The following is a 16,956-nucleotide window of genomic DNA, read 5'->3' as shown; positions in this document are numbered from 1 at the left end:
GTTTTTTTGCAAATCAAGTTTTAGTGACAAAAAGTTAAATAAAAAATCACCAATTTTTTTAACCGTGCATCATTTTTTTCAGTGTAGTCCATATCCATACCTACAACTTTGCCGAAGACACCAAATCGATCAAAAAATTCCTTCAAAAGATACAGATTTTTGAATTTTCATACATCATTTTTGTATGGCTAGCTGCCAAATTTGTATGGAAAATTATATGGACAAACTAATGATGCAAAATGGCTTCTTTGGGCATACCGAAGGCACCAAAAAAGTTTCAGTCGGATTAAAAAATACAAAAAAAAATCGAATGACCGAAATCTGAAAGAATTGCTCATAAGTCTAAATTCGCCTGTGCCTAAGAAAAAAAAAGCGGATTTAAAAACACGTCAACAAGAAAAACACTAAGCATTTAAAAATCTGTACACTAAAATTTCAACAATTTTCCTAAATAAACCATATTCATGGCCATCCAAAATGTAATTCCTTTCCGTTACTAAATACTTTAATGTTCTACTATTTTCTCAACCAAATATAAATATCTAGATCAAAATGCGTAGTATTTCTATTCAATGTCGGGAAACCCAGAACCAATTTTTTTTTGGCTGGACGCACTATTTACAATTAAAACAAAATATTTTGATAAGTTATGGATGACTAGCAATTTATCTTTTTTTCAAATTAATTTGGCTGCAATTCCAATATGTTGACATAAAAATCTAATTTTTCGATAACACCAGAAACCAGTTTTTTTTCTAATGTTCAACAAAATAAAACCTAAGAACAATTGCTTAAGTATTATTTTAGTGCTTATCAGGTCGAAATAAAAACATCTGCAATTTTTCGATTTTCGAGAAAATAAGTTGCTAACTTATAAAATCAACCAAACCAAGGATTTGAAAACTCATACTGAAAAACGAAAATTTTCTGGAATCTGCGTTGAATAAACTGTCCAACAAAATGAAAATTTTCACAAAAGAACATATTTTTCCTGTATTTCTCAAATGTACAATTAAAATTTTATTTACTTTTTTTGTCTCACCCCCCCCCCCCTCCCCACCAAAGTTTGCCGGAAAAATCAGGGGTCCAGGGGTATTTTTTCCAGAACACTTCAAAATTTCAATGGAAATTCAAGTGCAATCAGCTGAAATCAATTTTAAAAGCACTCTCTTGCGTTTAGAATCATTTTTACTACGTTTGGTTGTTTAAAAAATCTTTAGAATTTTCGATGTTTGTCATCGCAAAAAGTTTTTTTTCGCTAAAATTTTTGTTTTCGACTTATTTTAATATTTTGTTTATTCCCCCTCCCCCCTCGACCCCGGGCAGAGCTGAGAGACCAAACACTTTGAAAAATATTTGCATCGGTCTTACTGAAATTAAAAAATCTGATTTTTTTTAATTTGACCTTTTTACAATTTCTGATTACTTTGAACGCACTTTTTTTTTAATTACTCAAACTTTTCACATTTTCTTATACAAGTTCTTATGTTATGTTTCTTAAATACACATCAAATGATCGACAGTTTCCCAGTTATTTGATACTGTAGCAAAGACTTAGAATCTGATTTTTTTTAATCGAAATTTTAACAAGCTTTGTGATTTTTTTTGTGTTTTCCATCAAATTTCAAACATTTGATATCCATGTGGCAAAAACTTTAAATTTTATTATTTTCCCAATAATGCGTCCTTTTTGTGAATCTTTTGAGTAAAAAGCTGATGTTGTTATTTTAAAGACAATCACCCTAAATTCTTTTTGTCGAGTTCGCCGTGAGACTACATACTTTTCCTGCCATTCTCGAACGACAAAGCGGCCTACTTTTCTCCACTTAAAATGAAAAAAAAATCGAAAACATAAAACTTTATTTTTTTTATTTACTTAATATTTCTTTTTTATTTGACTAAATATTTACATGGACATTTGTCTAAAAATTACATTCAAATGGTATTTCTCGAAATTGGATATAGGAATATATGAAACTATGTGGAAACTTTATAAAAATTAACGAAAAAAAAAGATTATTCCAGTATTCCTCATATTTATCCGACATGGTAAGCTTTTTTTAATAAATGTAGGACTCATACTGAAAAAAATCTTTTTACCACTTGTAACTTAATAGTAGTTTATGCAACAAGTTGCAAAAAGAAGGATTTTTTCAGCACGAGTCGTACATTTATCTAACGAGGTTCACCGAGTTGGATAAATACGACGAGTGATGAAAAATCAAGTTTCGCAGCGAGTTACATACAACGTTTTTTGTAATTCCGAAAAACACACACTGAGTGAAATTTTATGTCAAATTTTCATGTATTCTGTCAATAAATCGTTTTAATCAAAAAAATGTTGAAAAGTGTTACTTTTTGAAACAAGTGCTGAAAAGTTCAACTTTTCAGCACCCATTTCAGTGCTGAAAAGTAGAACTTTTCAGCATTTATTTTGAAAAGTGTTGCTATTCGATTCTGATATTTTTGGTACAGAAAAGTAGGCTATTTCGTCGTTCAAGAATGACAGGAAAAGTAAATAGTTTCACGACGGAATTGCAAAAAATAATATATGAAACTCAAAGCAAAAAAAATATATTTTGCAGAGCTCGTCGTATTTATCTGACTTGGTGAACTTTGTTGGATAAATGTAGGACTCGTGCTGAAAAAATCTTTTTTTTTTCAACTTGTTACATAAACTACTATTTCAAGATTAACATTGCAACATTATGCAAGGCAATCTTCAACTTTCGTTTTTTTTTTAATTTTATAATCTCTTATAAATTTAATTGGTTGAATGTTTTGCCTTCCTCACCTTTCTGAGGAAAGGCTATAAAATCACTCGAAAAATGAACTTCTTAATTCGACCTCGTAGACCCACCTTCACGTATACCTATCAACTCAGAATCATGTTCTGAGCAAATGTCTGTGTGGATGTGTGTAGGTGGGTGGACAAAAAAATTGTCACTCTATTATCTCCGGACTGGATGAACGGATTTTGACCGTATTAGTCTCATTCGATCCATCTTGGGGTCCCGTTGGTTTCTATTTAAAATCAGCAAGTTTAGTTAAGTACTTCAAAAGTTATGCTAAAAAACGATTTTGGCGTATGTCCGGAAGATTGTAAAAAGGGTGGTTTTTGCAAGAAACCCTATCATGTTATACATTTTCAGAAAGGTATCAAAAAGACCTTCCCAAAACATTGAAGATCTGACAACCCTTTCAAAAGTTATTAACACTTAAGTGTTATTTATACACTTTTTGGAGGCCGGATCTCAGATATTTCAGTAAAAATGAAGTCCGGGTCCATCATGCGACCCATCGTTAGTTAGATAATTGAAAGACCTTTCAAATGAGCCCAAAACATCAAGGATCTGACAACCATATGAAAAGTTATTGGCACTTAAGTGTTATTTATATACTTTCTGGAGGCCGGATCTCAGATATTTCAGTAAAAATGATGTCCGGGTTCATCATGCGACCCATCGTTAGTTAGATAATTGAAAGACCTTTCAAATGAGCCTAAAACATCAAGGATCTGACAACCCTATCAAAAGTTATTGGCACTTAAGTGTTATTTATATACTTTCTGGAGGCCGGATCTGAGATATTGTGATAAAAATATTGTCTGAATCTTCCATGTGAACTTTCGTTGGATAGGTTTTTATCAGACCTTGCCGATGAGCCAGAAAAATTGAAGGTCTGCGAACCCTATCAAAAGAAATCAGTAATAAAATTGATTTGTTAAACATGTTAAGGGAATGTTGCTATTTTTACTGAATGTATTGACTTTATGAATGTGAGGAAGGCACCAACCACCTAAAGGTGGATTAAGTATCGTTTTTTTGAAGATAATGTTTGAAAATTTAATAATTGATTTTATTGAGATAGATGACAAGTGGTAGAAAAGTATTTAATTTTTTCCTTCCTGTTTTATTTTAATTTTAAAAGAAGTTTAAAAAAAATCAAAACAAACCATCCACATTAACGACCCCCGGGTCTTTTGTGGTCTCTATTGCAAGTTTCTGCTCGAACCTAGGAGTCCGAAGGCTTGAATGGGGAGAGCACCCAAACCTCTTTCTACTCCAAGGAACCTTCCACCCCAGTGTTTGAACTGACGACCTTCGGATTGCGAGTCCAACCGCCGCCAGCGATTCCACCGGAGTAGGCTTGGTTTGGTGTGTTGTTTGTACTTATGGCATGGAAACGACTCCTACACCTGGAATGACTTAACGGCCTAACAACCAAGGCCGGGACATTTTACTTCCTCATCCGATGGAAGGTTGCAGCAGATGGGAATCGAACCCAGAATCATCCGCTTACAAAGCGGACAGCGTAACCATTCGGCCACGCACTGCCAAGAAGTTTTAAACATGATGTTAAAAAAGATTTTTTTTGTGAACTTTCATATGGATCTGCTATGCTATGAGATGGTAATGAAAAATGTGTTAATGACTCTAATGTAGCTGAAAAGTAACCTTATCAATCATTACAAATTTAAGAGCCTTATCAACAGTTCGCCTTACTCCCACCGGTGGCTGTTCCACGAATTTCTTTTTCAGAGGTTATTTTTTTAACCCACGCAATTGGGGGGCAATTTCATAAAGCAAAAAACAAGCATGCTTTTTGATGGTTGAAGTTTTTATTTGATGGCAAAACGTTATATCAAACACTGTTTTTTTTCACAATTCATTCTGATGATATCAAACATTTCACGGAATTAAACAATGCAAGTTCGAACAACAACCATCGACCCGGAAGCAATTGACACACCGATAGTTCCCTTAATGTATTTCCTTTTCCAGCTGAACGCAACGTTCTCGACTTGATGAGCTGATGAGAGTTCGGCGATAGCGACCAGAGTTAGTGACGGGGGAAAGTTTCTTATCCAGGTGGGCTGATCTGGGGCAACAATTCATTCATTTCGTTTGCAAGCGATTGCATACCTAATCAATTGAAATTGCTGCCGTGGTAGGCTTCATTAGCAATTCATAATATTTTTCTTTTGCTGACATCTGAGCAATGCAACTCGGTTGGTATGTTTCCACTCGTTTTCTGGGATGCATCAAAGAGTCGAACGATTCGCCTGAAAAAAGCGTAACGTTTCATTTCAGAAATAAAAACTGATTTTTTTAATGTGAGGAAGTGTCGCATCCACTTCACGATTTTATTATTTCACTTGTGCCATCGCAAACTGCGGTTACCAAGACCAAAATGGGATTCACTATTAGGAGGAAGGAAGCTAATGACAGACCAAACGTGACTTCTTATTCGACTACGCTTATTTTGTCTTTGTTTGAACGCAAGGTGGTCCTATTTTGTTGTTTCAACATAGGCCACTTTTCCTAACATACCTGAGCTTCGATTCCATTGGAATTGTGGAACCAAATAACTGGCAAATTCGATGAGCAATTAAGTCTAGAAGCTGGTGTCATGTATGGCTGCTCTGCAAATACTCCAGTCATATACTTACGCTTAAGGTGTAGCTGCGTGCATTTGGTCGTGCTCTATCTTGAATAACAGTGTATGTGCTCTAACGATATTATAGTCTATGCTACTTTTTCAATGTCAGTGCCAAGCTCTACGCAATGCCGGAACGGATAATTGCAGCGGCCAATCGATTGGCGCAATTCGTGAGGTGAAAATTAATTAGAATAATGAGAAAGCGGGCAAGTGGCTTCATTGCAAACAAGTTATTCGATTAAGTATGAGAACAAAAAAAAACCTTGAACTTGTTCCCGGCGAAGTAATAGCACTTCAACATAAAGACTTTTTGTTTACTAATTTGTTTCACCGTTGTTGTTGCTGTGTACCTAAGCCACGAGAGGGCACTAATCTTGTTAGCGCAACTTAAAGTTGTGGAGAAAGTTGGGAGGCGCGGCGGGGACGACCCCCATTCAGCGAGGACGTGGATCATTCATTTTCACCACTATCTAGCTGGTGTGCCAACGTTTTTGGGAGCTCTTTTGTCTTTTACACTTTAGCTCGGTTTTCCACTATTTCACGGGGGAAACTTGCACTCCATGCGTTGTTTTTCCTCCCGGGTGTCCCGGTTTGTGGGTCAAAGTTTAGACACGTGACTGATGATGATAGCTTTTTTTTGTTTGCTTGCAGGAAGAGGAAAATACTGCAATGTAAACTATTTTTCGTGTTGTTGAAATTTCCTTTTCCATGAAACAAGGAAAAGTAACATGTTTGGGATGGTCTTTACAAAAAAGTAAGGATTTGGTACGTGACAAGAAAAAAATCACTTTCAAATGGTAGCCATTATCACTCATACCAAGATACAATCAGAAAAGTTCCCCTTTAGTCAGCGACATATAGTCATAACTTGCCATTCACTCGTATGATGGGTCTGAACATATTTTGCAGCCGGTAATTCAATAATGGTTTTTAGAGAATCACAGTGATGGAAATTTCACAAACTTTAAAAGTAGATTAGATTTGGGCTTGAAAAAAATGCGTTTTTTGACCCTTGGTGGGGGGTTCAAAGGGAATCGGCTGTAGAAAATTAAAAAAATAATCAGGCAAAGTTTGAAAAAACAGTCCAGACTTGATTATTCGAAGCCTCGACTATGCGTAGTTTCGAATATCCGAAGTTCAATTATCTGAAGGTATCTTTTTTTCAGTTCATTCACTTGAACATCAATTTCGGGTTCTGCGACCCAATCAAATTGATTTTTTTGATTGCCTGATAGAATAAAAAATTCATTTTCTAATATTTCGTGATCGGCATTTTATCCGGCATGTTTGATTTAAATTTTCAAATATTTTGTGCTCTTTGAAAAAAAAAATTCAACGCCCTGATAAAACAAAATAAAAATATTTAAATTTAAACAATTTGGCGCCCTCAGCAGAGCCCAAGAGAAACTTTGCATTTTTCAAATTTGCCGATTTTTTTGCTACATCTTCATGAAAAAGGTATAGCGCCCACAGAGACGCCTAGAACGCCCAAAATGCATTTTTTTTTACAAATTAATAAAAATGCCTGCTGGAGATATCCAACGAGGTTTTATAATTATAACGAGTGCCAAAAAACAAATTTTGCAATGGGTTGAACACTTTTTTGCAAGTTTTGCAAAAAAGTGTAAATCGCCAAAACTGTATCGAAAAGTGAAATTTTCAACAGACTTTTATTTCAAAATTAGGCCATTTCTCAAGGATGTATCAGACTACAGCAAACAAACAAACTCACACAATTAGACAGTTTGCCAGTTTGTCTGCGTTGTTTATTTGCAAACATTTGTTTGCAGAAACGTCAGCTTGCATACATTTTGTCTTTTTTGCGAGGTTACCGCTAACAAATTTGCGGATTTGGCAATCTGTCATATGTGCGAGTTTGTTTGTCATAGTCTAATACCACCTTCAGCAACCAAAGCAAATCGGGAAAAAGGGCCCAACAAATTGCCGCAACATGATTTCGCGCAAACCATCGATTGCTATACAACAAAAGCTTCGTTTTTGCATCAGGAACAATAATCCGATGAAAAATCGCACTGCACGGACCGGTGGCCGGAGTACTGGCCACCGAAAGATCCGAATTTCTGGAAAAAAGTATCTGATTTATCCAATTGTGAACTGATACGCTTTCTTCTGCCATGAATATTCATGCAAAACAATCCTAGAATAATATTAAATACCATAGGACCCATCGGAACCGGTTCCACCGATCTCCAGTGGCCACATCCGGAACCGCAGTTTGAAACAGCATGAAATCGTCGTGCGACGTATCAAACTTCTTGATTTTGGATGGGGACATGAGTTATACACTCCTCTTTTAAAAACATGATGTTTGATAAGTCGCAAGAGTGGTTTCAGGAATTTGCTAAATATGATCTTCGGATGTGGCCACCGGAGAACCTGGGAACCGGTCTAGGAGGCAAATATGAGCAATTCTCTACCAAAACCGGAAATGGATTTTATTTGTATTTTTTTATTTGGCTCAAACTTTGTGGGGGCCTTCCCTATGACCAAATAAACTATTTTGTGTGATTGGTTCATCCATACAAGTCTCCATACAATGTTGGCTGCTGTCAAACAGCTGTAACTTTTGAAAAATTCTCTGATCAATTTGGTGACTTCGGCAAAGTTGTAGGTATTGTTGAGGACTTTTGAGAAAAAAATAGGTACACGGAAAAAAAATTGCAGATTTTTTAATCAACTTTTTTTTCCCAAAATACGATTTTTTTGATTTTCGAGGTTTTTTTGATATGTTTTAGGGGACAAAAATCCGCAACTTTTGAGCCATAGAGAAACATGGTCAAAAAATCTGCCGCCGAGTTATGAATTTTTGAAAAAATAGTGATTTTGCGAAAAAAATCGAAGTTTCGTGCAAAAACAAGTTTGACATTATTTTTTAATGCAAAATTGAATTTGCAATCGAAAACTACTTTACAGATTTTTTGATAAAGGGCTCCGTTTTCAAGATATAGCCACCGAAAGTTTGATTTTAGCGAAATATTTGCAGTTTTTCAATTTTTTAAAATGAGTGACCATTTCTAAAAATATTTTTTTTTGAAAAATTCAGAAAATTTGCTATAAAATTGTCTAAGTGACATTGAAGATTGGACCTCGGGTTGCTGAGATAGAGCCGCTTTAAGAAAAAGAAACACGAAAATTGAAGTTTTCTTAATCTCACCAAAACAACCCACCATTTTCTTATGACCATGTCTCAGCAAATAATGGTCCGATTTTCAATGTTAATACATGAAAAATTCGTAAAAATTTCCAATCTTTTCGAAAATAATATTTTGAAATTTTTTAAATCAAGACTTGCATTTAAAATGGGCGTAATATTCAATGTTTGGCCCTTTTAAAATGTTAGTCTTGATTTAAAAATTTTCAAAATATTTTTTTCGATAAGATCGCAAAATTTCACGAATGTTTTGGGAAATTGAGTTTTAGTAAAAAAAAGTTGATTAAAAAAACTGCAATTTTTTTCCGTGTACCTATTTTTTTCTCAAAAGTCCTCAACAATACCTACAACTTTGCCGAAGACACCAAATTGATCAGAAAATTCACTCAAAAGTTACAGCTGTTTGAATATTTACATACCATTTTTGTATGGACAGCAGCCAAAATTGTATCGAGACTTGTATGGGTGAACCAATGACGCAAAATAGCTTATTTGGTCATAGGGAAGGCCTCCACAAAGTTTAAGTCAAATAAAAAAAATACAAAAAATAAAAATGGTCGAAATCGGTCGATTTCGTAGAGAGTTGCTCAACTGTCAAACGCGAAAAGGTGCGAGTTTGTATGTCATAGTCTAATACCAGTTCAGCTACCAAAGGTCAGATTCACAATGTGTAGATATTCTCAGCTCTTCAAATTAATTTCTTTCAGATTTGGACGGGGTTGTACATATTTTTACATATTAAAAAAAAGCTGAAAATTTTAACCGTAAAATGGCTTTAACTCAAAATCAGTGCATTTTATCAAAAATCACAAAAGTACTTTTTGTTATAAAATTTACGTTTACAATTTTACATCCATACATAATTTTTGGATTTGTTTTTAGGGAAATTTTGAAACATTCAAATTTTATCTAAGTGTGGTCGGAGAACTCTAACTTGATTTAAAAAGTCAAAAAATAAAAAATATCGAAAAAATATTTTCAAGTTCCTGATTATTCGAAGTCTCATACAATCCTTCAGATAATCAAACATCGGATAATCGAGGCTTCGGATAATTAATTCTGGACTGTTGGAGTCCTCATCTCAACCTATAAGTGATTAGAAAATCTCTTCTCAAACTAATGATTTCAAATAAATGCAATGGCCTATTTAAATGTAAATAAAACTAAACCTTATCTAATACACTACTCGACAAAACAAAACTTGTGTCAAGGGATTGACGATATCTCATCGGTTCCTCAGAGAAAAGGCATCCCCGAATCCGATGCAATCGACAGAATTTGATTTTATGTCCACGCGGACTGACGAGAAGCTGGTAAATTTTTTAACATAAAAAATCGAACAATTTAAAAAACTTGCGTCTCCTCCCAACTATATGAGCCATCTACAAAATATGGAGGCGCCTGGTGCATAGCCATTTCCTTTAAGCACAACGGAAACAACCAATACAAATGTATAAAAAGTTGTCAAGTTCGGGGGGTCCACAGCTAGCATTTTTTGTACGATTATAAAAATAAATATTAAAAGTTTAAAATTAAAATATTTGAAAAACATTTTTTTTAAATATACTTGTTTACTAAAATTTTATGTTTCTCAAAGGTCTATGGGTACTTCGGGATGTCCATGGTAATCCAAGGACTCCCTAGAGTTAAGATCTATGAGTCTACCGCCGTAACAAGCAAGAGGTCGTCGGATTTTGACCCCGGATTATGTGCGTATAGCATCAGTGGATATGGTAGACTACTATATGAATGTAATGGGATGTCCATGGTCATCCAAGGACTCCCTGGAGTTAAGATCTACGAGTCTACCGCCGTAACAAGCAAGAGGTCGTTGGATTTTGACCCCGGATCATGTGAGTATAGCATCAGTGGATATGGTAGACTACTATATGAATGTAATGGGATGTCCATGGTCATCCAAGGACTCAGTTAAGATCTACGAGTCTACCGCCGTAACAAGCAAGAGGTCGTCGGATTTTGACCCCGGATCATGTGCGTATAGCACCAGTGGATATAGTAGACTACTATATGAATGTAATGGGATGTCCATGGTCATCCAAGGACTCCCTGGAGTTAAGATCTACGAGTCTACCGCCGTAACAAGCAAGAGGTCGTCGGATTTTGACCCCGGATCATGTGCGTATAGCATCAGTGGATATGGTAGACTACTATATGAATGTAATGGGATGTACATGGTCATCCAAGGACTCCCTGGAGTTAAGATCTATGAGTCTACCGCCGTAACAAGCAAGAGGTCGTCGGATTTTGACCCCGGGTCATGTGCGTATAGCATCAGTGGATATGGTAGACTACTATATGAATGTAATGGGATGTACATGGTCATCCAAGGACTCCCTGGAGTTAAGATCTACGAGTCTACTGCCGTAACAAGCAAGAGGTCGTCGGATTTTGACCCCGGATCATGTGCGTATAGCACCAGCGGATATGGTAGACTACTATATGAATGTAATGGGATGTACATGGTCATCCAAGGACTCCTGGAGTTAAGATCTACAATCGATGTAAAGTTATCGAAATATTTAAGTTTGAACGATGAACAAAAGTCCTTGCTTACCACTTTAGCCAAACGGCGACCTCTTTTTTGTTACGGCGGTAGACTCGTAGATCTTAACTCCAGGGAGCCCAACACATTTATATAGTAGTCTACCATATCCACTGATGCTATACGCACATGATCCGGGGTCAAAAGCCGATGACCTCTTGTTTGTTACGGCGGTAGACTCGTAGATCTTAACTCCAGGGAGTCCTTGGATGACCATGGACATCCCATTACATTCATATAGTAGTCTACCATATCCACTGATGCTATACGCACATGATCCGGGGTCAAAAGCCGATGACCTCTTGTTTGTTACGGCGGTAGACTCGTAGATCTTAACTCCAGGGAGTCCTTGGATGACCATGGACATCCCATTACATTCATATAGTAGTCTACCATATCCACTGATGCTATACGCACATGATCCGGGGTCAAAATCCGACGACCTCTTGCTTGTTACGGCGCTAGACTCGTAGATCTTAACTCCAGGGAGTCCTTGGATGACCATGGACATCCCATTACATTCATATAGTAGTCTACCATATCCACTGGTGCTATACGCACATGATCCGGGGTCAAAATCCGACGACCTCTTGCTTGTTACGGCGGTAGACTCGTAGATCTTAACTCCAGGGAGTCCTTGGATGACCATGGACATCCCATTACATTCATATAGTAGTCTACCATATCCACTGATGCTATACTCACATGATCCGGGGTCAAAATCCGACGACCTCTTGCTTGTTACGGCGGTAGACTCGTAGATCTTAACTCCAGGGAGTCCTTGGATGACCATGTACATCCCATTACATTCATATAGTAGTCTACCATATCCACTGATGCTATACGCACATAATCCGGGGTCAAAATCCGACGACCTCTTGCTTGTTACGGCGGTAGACTCATAGATCTTAACTCTAGGGAGTCCTTGGATTACCATGGACATCCCGAAGTACCCATAGACCTTTGAGAAACATAAAATTTTAGTAAACAAGTATATTTAAAAAAAATGTTTTTCAAATATTTTAATTTTAAACTTTTAATATTTATTTTTATAATCGTACAAATAATGCTAGCTGTGGACCCCCCGAACTTGACAACTTTTTTATACATTTGTATTGGTTGTTTCCGTTGTGCTTAAAGGAAATGGCTATGCACCAGGCGCCTCCATATTTTTGTAGATGGCTCATATAGTTGGGAGGAGACGCAAGTTTTTTTTAAATTGTTCGATTTTTTATGTTAAAAAATGTACCAACTTCTCGTCAGTCCGCGTGGACATAAAATCAAATTCTGTCGATTGCATCGGATTCGGGGATGCCTTTTCTCTGAGGAACCGATGAGATATCGTCAATCCCTTGACACAAGTTTCGTTTTGTCGAGTAGTGATATTGATAAATTTGTAGCACATCAGTATTGAAAATGTATGATAAGCAATAGACATTTCTCTAGCACTGAACAACCATCCACTCGTAAGGACTGCAAACGACACCCCATAAACACAATAAAAGCAAGTGAAAATAGCAAGTGTGTGGTGTAAATAAATCATCGATAGCCCGGCCGGCCAGTCCAGTCCAGTTGGTTCTTCGGGCGGGCAACAAGTGCCTCGTCTTTATTTGGCGCCACAAGTGGTCACGTGGTCTGCGACGCCTGCCTGCCTGCCTGCCTCTTCCTCCCCATGGCAGCAACATCGTCTGGCTATGTGGCCAGCAATAATGTGAACCTGTTTGACAAACTGCTGGACACGCTAGCGTTTTCTCCACCCGCGTTCGATATCTTCAACGTGACCTCGTCGACCGTGGCCGTCGTCACCACGGCCAGGCCCAGCCCGACCCAGATTAGTCCGGTCGGGTCTAGTGTGGAACCAACGGAGGACTACGTTGTCCTACCAGGTAGCCGGGGACGATTCCTGCAAAGTCATTGATTTCTGCCCGGCGAAAGTGACGCGTGACTGAGGTTTTAACTTGTGGTTTTTGTTCTGTCTTTTTCAGGGCCAGAGGACGTGCTGCTGTTCAACAGCACCAATGGTCTCTACCAGCAGTCGGTGACGCTAACCGCCCGGATGTATCCGATTGAGGCCACGGCGGCAAAGTCAATCTGGGGCCTACCGACGCTGATCTGGGGTATCCTGATCGGGACCATCGTGATACTGATCGTCATCCTAGCGACGCTCTTCTTCTGCTGCTGGCTCCAGCCGAGGACGCGAAAACTGCTCAGCGCGAGTTACTACGCCACCACCGGGAGTAACGGTAAGCTGGATAACTTCGACCGTAGGTTCAATTGTGTTTAAAGCCCTCCAAAAATTCCAGTGTCCCACAGCTCAATCGTGCCCAAGTCGCAAACCAGTGATTCGAACCAGCTAGTGATGCCCTTGTCCATCGGGATATGTCCACCCCAGTATAGTGCACCACCTCCCCCTGGCACCAGCACCAACAGCAACAACAGTGGAACCAACCAGAACCAACAACAACAGCAGATCTGCCCAGCCGGATCGTCCGGAATTCCATGCCACGGTAGCAACGTGAGTCCGGCTGCCGTCCACCACGGCAGCAACAAGTACGGCAGCTCACCCCATCAACAACAGTACGCTCATCAGCAACAACAGCAGCAGCAGTACCATCAACAACAACAATATCAACACCACCACCAGTGTATCCACCACCAACAACAGCAACAGCAACAGCAACAACAGTATCAAGCGCATTATGCTCACTTGCAGCAGCAGCAGCAGCAACAACATCAACAACAGCAGCAGTCCTATCAACAGTATTACAACCAACAACAACAGCAGCATCAACAACAACAACAGCAGCTAACTCAGTACATACATCCAACGCAGCAGCAGGCTCTGCAACAACAGCAGCAGCAACAGCAAAGGTAAGATTACGCAGGGTCCTTTTTCTTATGCACAAAGTACTGAGCTGCTCCATTTGAATTATTATTCGAACAGCTCTCTGTAAAATTGTCAATTGCTTTTTTACCTTTCTAACATAAACAATTCAAGCAAAACATTGTAATACGGCCGAAGCTGTGTAAACAAAGAGTCTATCCTGCTCACGTCAATTGATGTTTACATTAGGAGCGAGCAGGGTAGAATCTTTGTTTACACTTTCGGCTTCGGCTCTATTACGGTGTTTTGCTTGAATTTATGGTTTTATTTGCTTGAAATTTCTAGTTTCTAGAAATATTTTTTTTCTCGGGGAGGTGGGAATAACAATACGGAAGGCATTTCAATAACAAGTCCAGTTGAAATAGCTGTTTTTGTTATTAAAAATCACGATCACCGGGAATGAGAAGAAAAATTAATAACAACCCCAAAATTAAAAATTGTGTTCCTGAATTAAAAAAAGAATTATTGAATTTCAGTTTTATGGGACTTCTCTAAAACTTGTTTTTTAACCAGATCTTATGAGAGAATACCAAACAGTGAGATATAAATAACTCATGTTATGGCATGATTATGGAGAAAAATATCAATCAATCAATTCATGTGATATTCCAATTTGAAAAAAATATCAGCAGTCATAACCAAATTTGTTATTAATTTTTATTGTTGAATTTTTCTTCAAAAATACGAAAATTCAGACAAATTTTGCATAACCCATTTTGTTATTATTTTTATTTAGCTTAATACGTCAAAACTATAAAAATTGACCAATTTTATTAAGGACATTTTTTTTAATAAAGAAAATTCATTTTTTTTTTACTATTCATATACACCCCAAGAAAAACAATAATGTGTCGGACATTATTATCATATGTTAAACTGTTGAACTTTGAGTACCTTCAAATGTTTTTTTTTAATTGCCTTTTTGCTATTTGTTCATATTTTCGCAGGTTTCTGCTAAATTTACATTTATTCAAATGTTGAAGACAGTTTGTGAGAAAGTTTTTAATATTTAATTGGAACTTTTGCAAATAATTAGAAAACAATTTTAAAATCAGTTATTTACCGTTGCAAAAACCAATTCTCACCAATACCAAATTGATATATCGGGATAAAAAAAAACACACTTAACATTTATGTTAACTTTACTTTTCGAAATTTCGATCATAGATCAAAAAGTATCGCAAAATGCTTTATACGTGATGAAATTTGCAAAACATCAATGAATTCATGATTTTTGTTTTCCAAAACCTTTTCGTCTCCTTTCGAGCTGTGGTCCCAAAATTCAAATATGAGTAGTTTTCAATAGATTTTACAAGTTTTTTTTTATAAAAAAAATAATGTTACTCGCTATATCTTTTTTTCGCCACCTGATCTTTTTAGAGAAATTAAATTTGAAATGGCCTAAACGTCTAAAAATTTATTGCAGGGGAAGATGAAAAAAATATTGATTTATTAAAAACAATCATTTTTGCGGGAAATAATACCAAATAAACGGAACAATGCTGGAATATATGGAGAAATTCTGGAATTCAGAAATCAAACTCTCAAAATATTTTTGAAAAATGTTTCTAATTTTTTTAAATGTATAAACTGAGGGTTAAAAAATCAAATACAGTCCATACTCGTTTATTCGAAGTCAGTTTATAAAAAAAAGTTTTTTTCTGCTCTATGTTTTATGTTTTATGTTTTATGTTTTATGTTTTATGTTTTATGTTTTATGTTTTATGTTTTATGTTTTATGTTTTATGTTTTATGTTTTATGTTTTATGTTTTATGTTTTATGTTTTATGTTTTATGTTTTATGTTTTATGTTTTATGTTTTATGTTTTATGTTTATGTTTTATGTTTTATGTTTTATGTTTTATGTTTTATGTTTTATGTTTTATGTTTTATGTTTTATGTTTTATGTTTTATGTTTTATGTTTTATGTTTTATGTTTTATGTTTTATGTTTTATGTTTTATGTTTTATGTTTTATGTTTTATGTTTTATGTTTTATGTTTTATGTTTTATGTTTTATGTTTTATGTTTTATGTTTTATGTTTTATGTTTTATGTTTTATGTTTTATGTTTTATGTTTTATGTTTTATGTTTTATGTTTTATGTTTTATGTTTTATGTTTTATGTTTTATGTTTTATGTTTTATGTTTTATGTTTTATGTTTTATGTTTTATGTTTTATGTTTTATGTTTTATGTTTTATGTTTATGTTTTATGTTTTATGTTTTATGTTTTATGTTTTATGTTTTATGTTTTATGTTTTATGTTTTATGTTTTATGTTTTATGTTTTATGTTTTATGTTTTATGTTTTATGTTTTATGTTTTATGTTTTATGTTTTATGTTTTATGTTTTATGTTTTATGTTTTATGTTTTATGTTTTATGTTTTATGTTTTATGTTTTATGTTTTATGTTTTATGTTTTATGTTTTATGTTTTATGTTTTATGTTTTATGTTTTATGTTTTATGTTTTATGTTTTATGTTTTATGTTTTATGTTTTATGTTTTATGTTTTATGTTTTATGTTTTATGTTTTATGTTTTATGTTTTATGTTTTATGTTTTATGTTTTATGTTTTATGTTTTATGTTTTATGTTTTATGTTTTATGTTTTATGTTTTATGTTTTATGTTTTATGTTTTATGTTTTATGTTTTATGTTTTATGTTTTATGTTTTATGTTTTATGTTTTATGTTTTATGTTTTATGTTTTATGTTTTATGTTTTATGTTTTATGTTTTATGTTTTATGTTTTATGTTTTATGTTTTATGTTTTATGTTTTATGTTTTATGTTTTATGTTTTATGTTTTATGTTTTATGTTTTATGTTTTATGTTTTATGTTTTTTTAAACACATAATTATTTTTATTTTTTTTAGCTTTAAATAAATACATGGCAA

General features: G+C 35.3%; 1 protein-coding gene across 5 annotated transcripts in view; it reads left to right on the top strand.

Moving 5' to 3' along the window:
• LOC119769553 (putative cyclin-dependent serine/threonine-protein kinase DDB_G0272797/DDB_G0274007) overlaps positions 1–16,956 on the top strand; it is a 66,482-nt gene that overhangs the window by 34,050 nt on the left and 15,476 nt on the right. For 2 of the 5 annotated variants that reach the window (XM_038262429.1, XM_038262430.1), the window contains exons 2-3: positions 13,163–13,420; positions 13,481–14,048. In XM_038262429.1, the coding sequence (XP_038118357.1) occupies positions 13,234–13,420; positions 13,481–14,048 (755 nt within the window). In that variant the 5' untranslated portion in view covers positions 13,163–13,233. Of the gene's footprint in view, positions 1–12,577; positions 13,064–13,162; positions 13,421–13,480; positions 14,049–16,956 lie in introns of all 5 variants that reach the window. The other 3 variants (XM_038262428.1, XM_038262427.1, XM_038262425.1) reach the window with 3 other exon arrangements.

Source organism: Culex quinquefasciatus, chromosome 3 (genome assembly GCF_015732765.1).
Source record: "Culex quinquefasciatus strain JHB chromosome 3, VPISU_Cqui_1.0_pri_paternal, whole genome shotgun sequence".
In the NCBI taxonomy this organism is placed as follows: domain Eukaryota; kingdom Metazoa; phylum Arthropoda; class Insecta; order Diptera; family Culicidae; genus Culex; species Culex quinquefasciatus.
The sequence above is the reverse complement of the archived record's forward strand: the minus strand, read 5'-3'. Positions and strand labels throughout refer to the sequence as shown.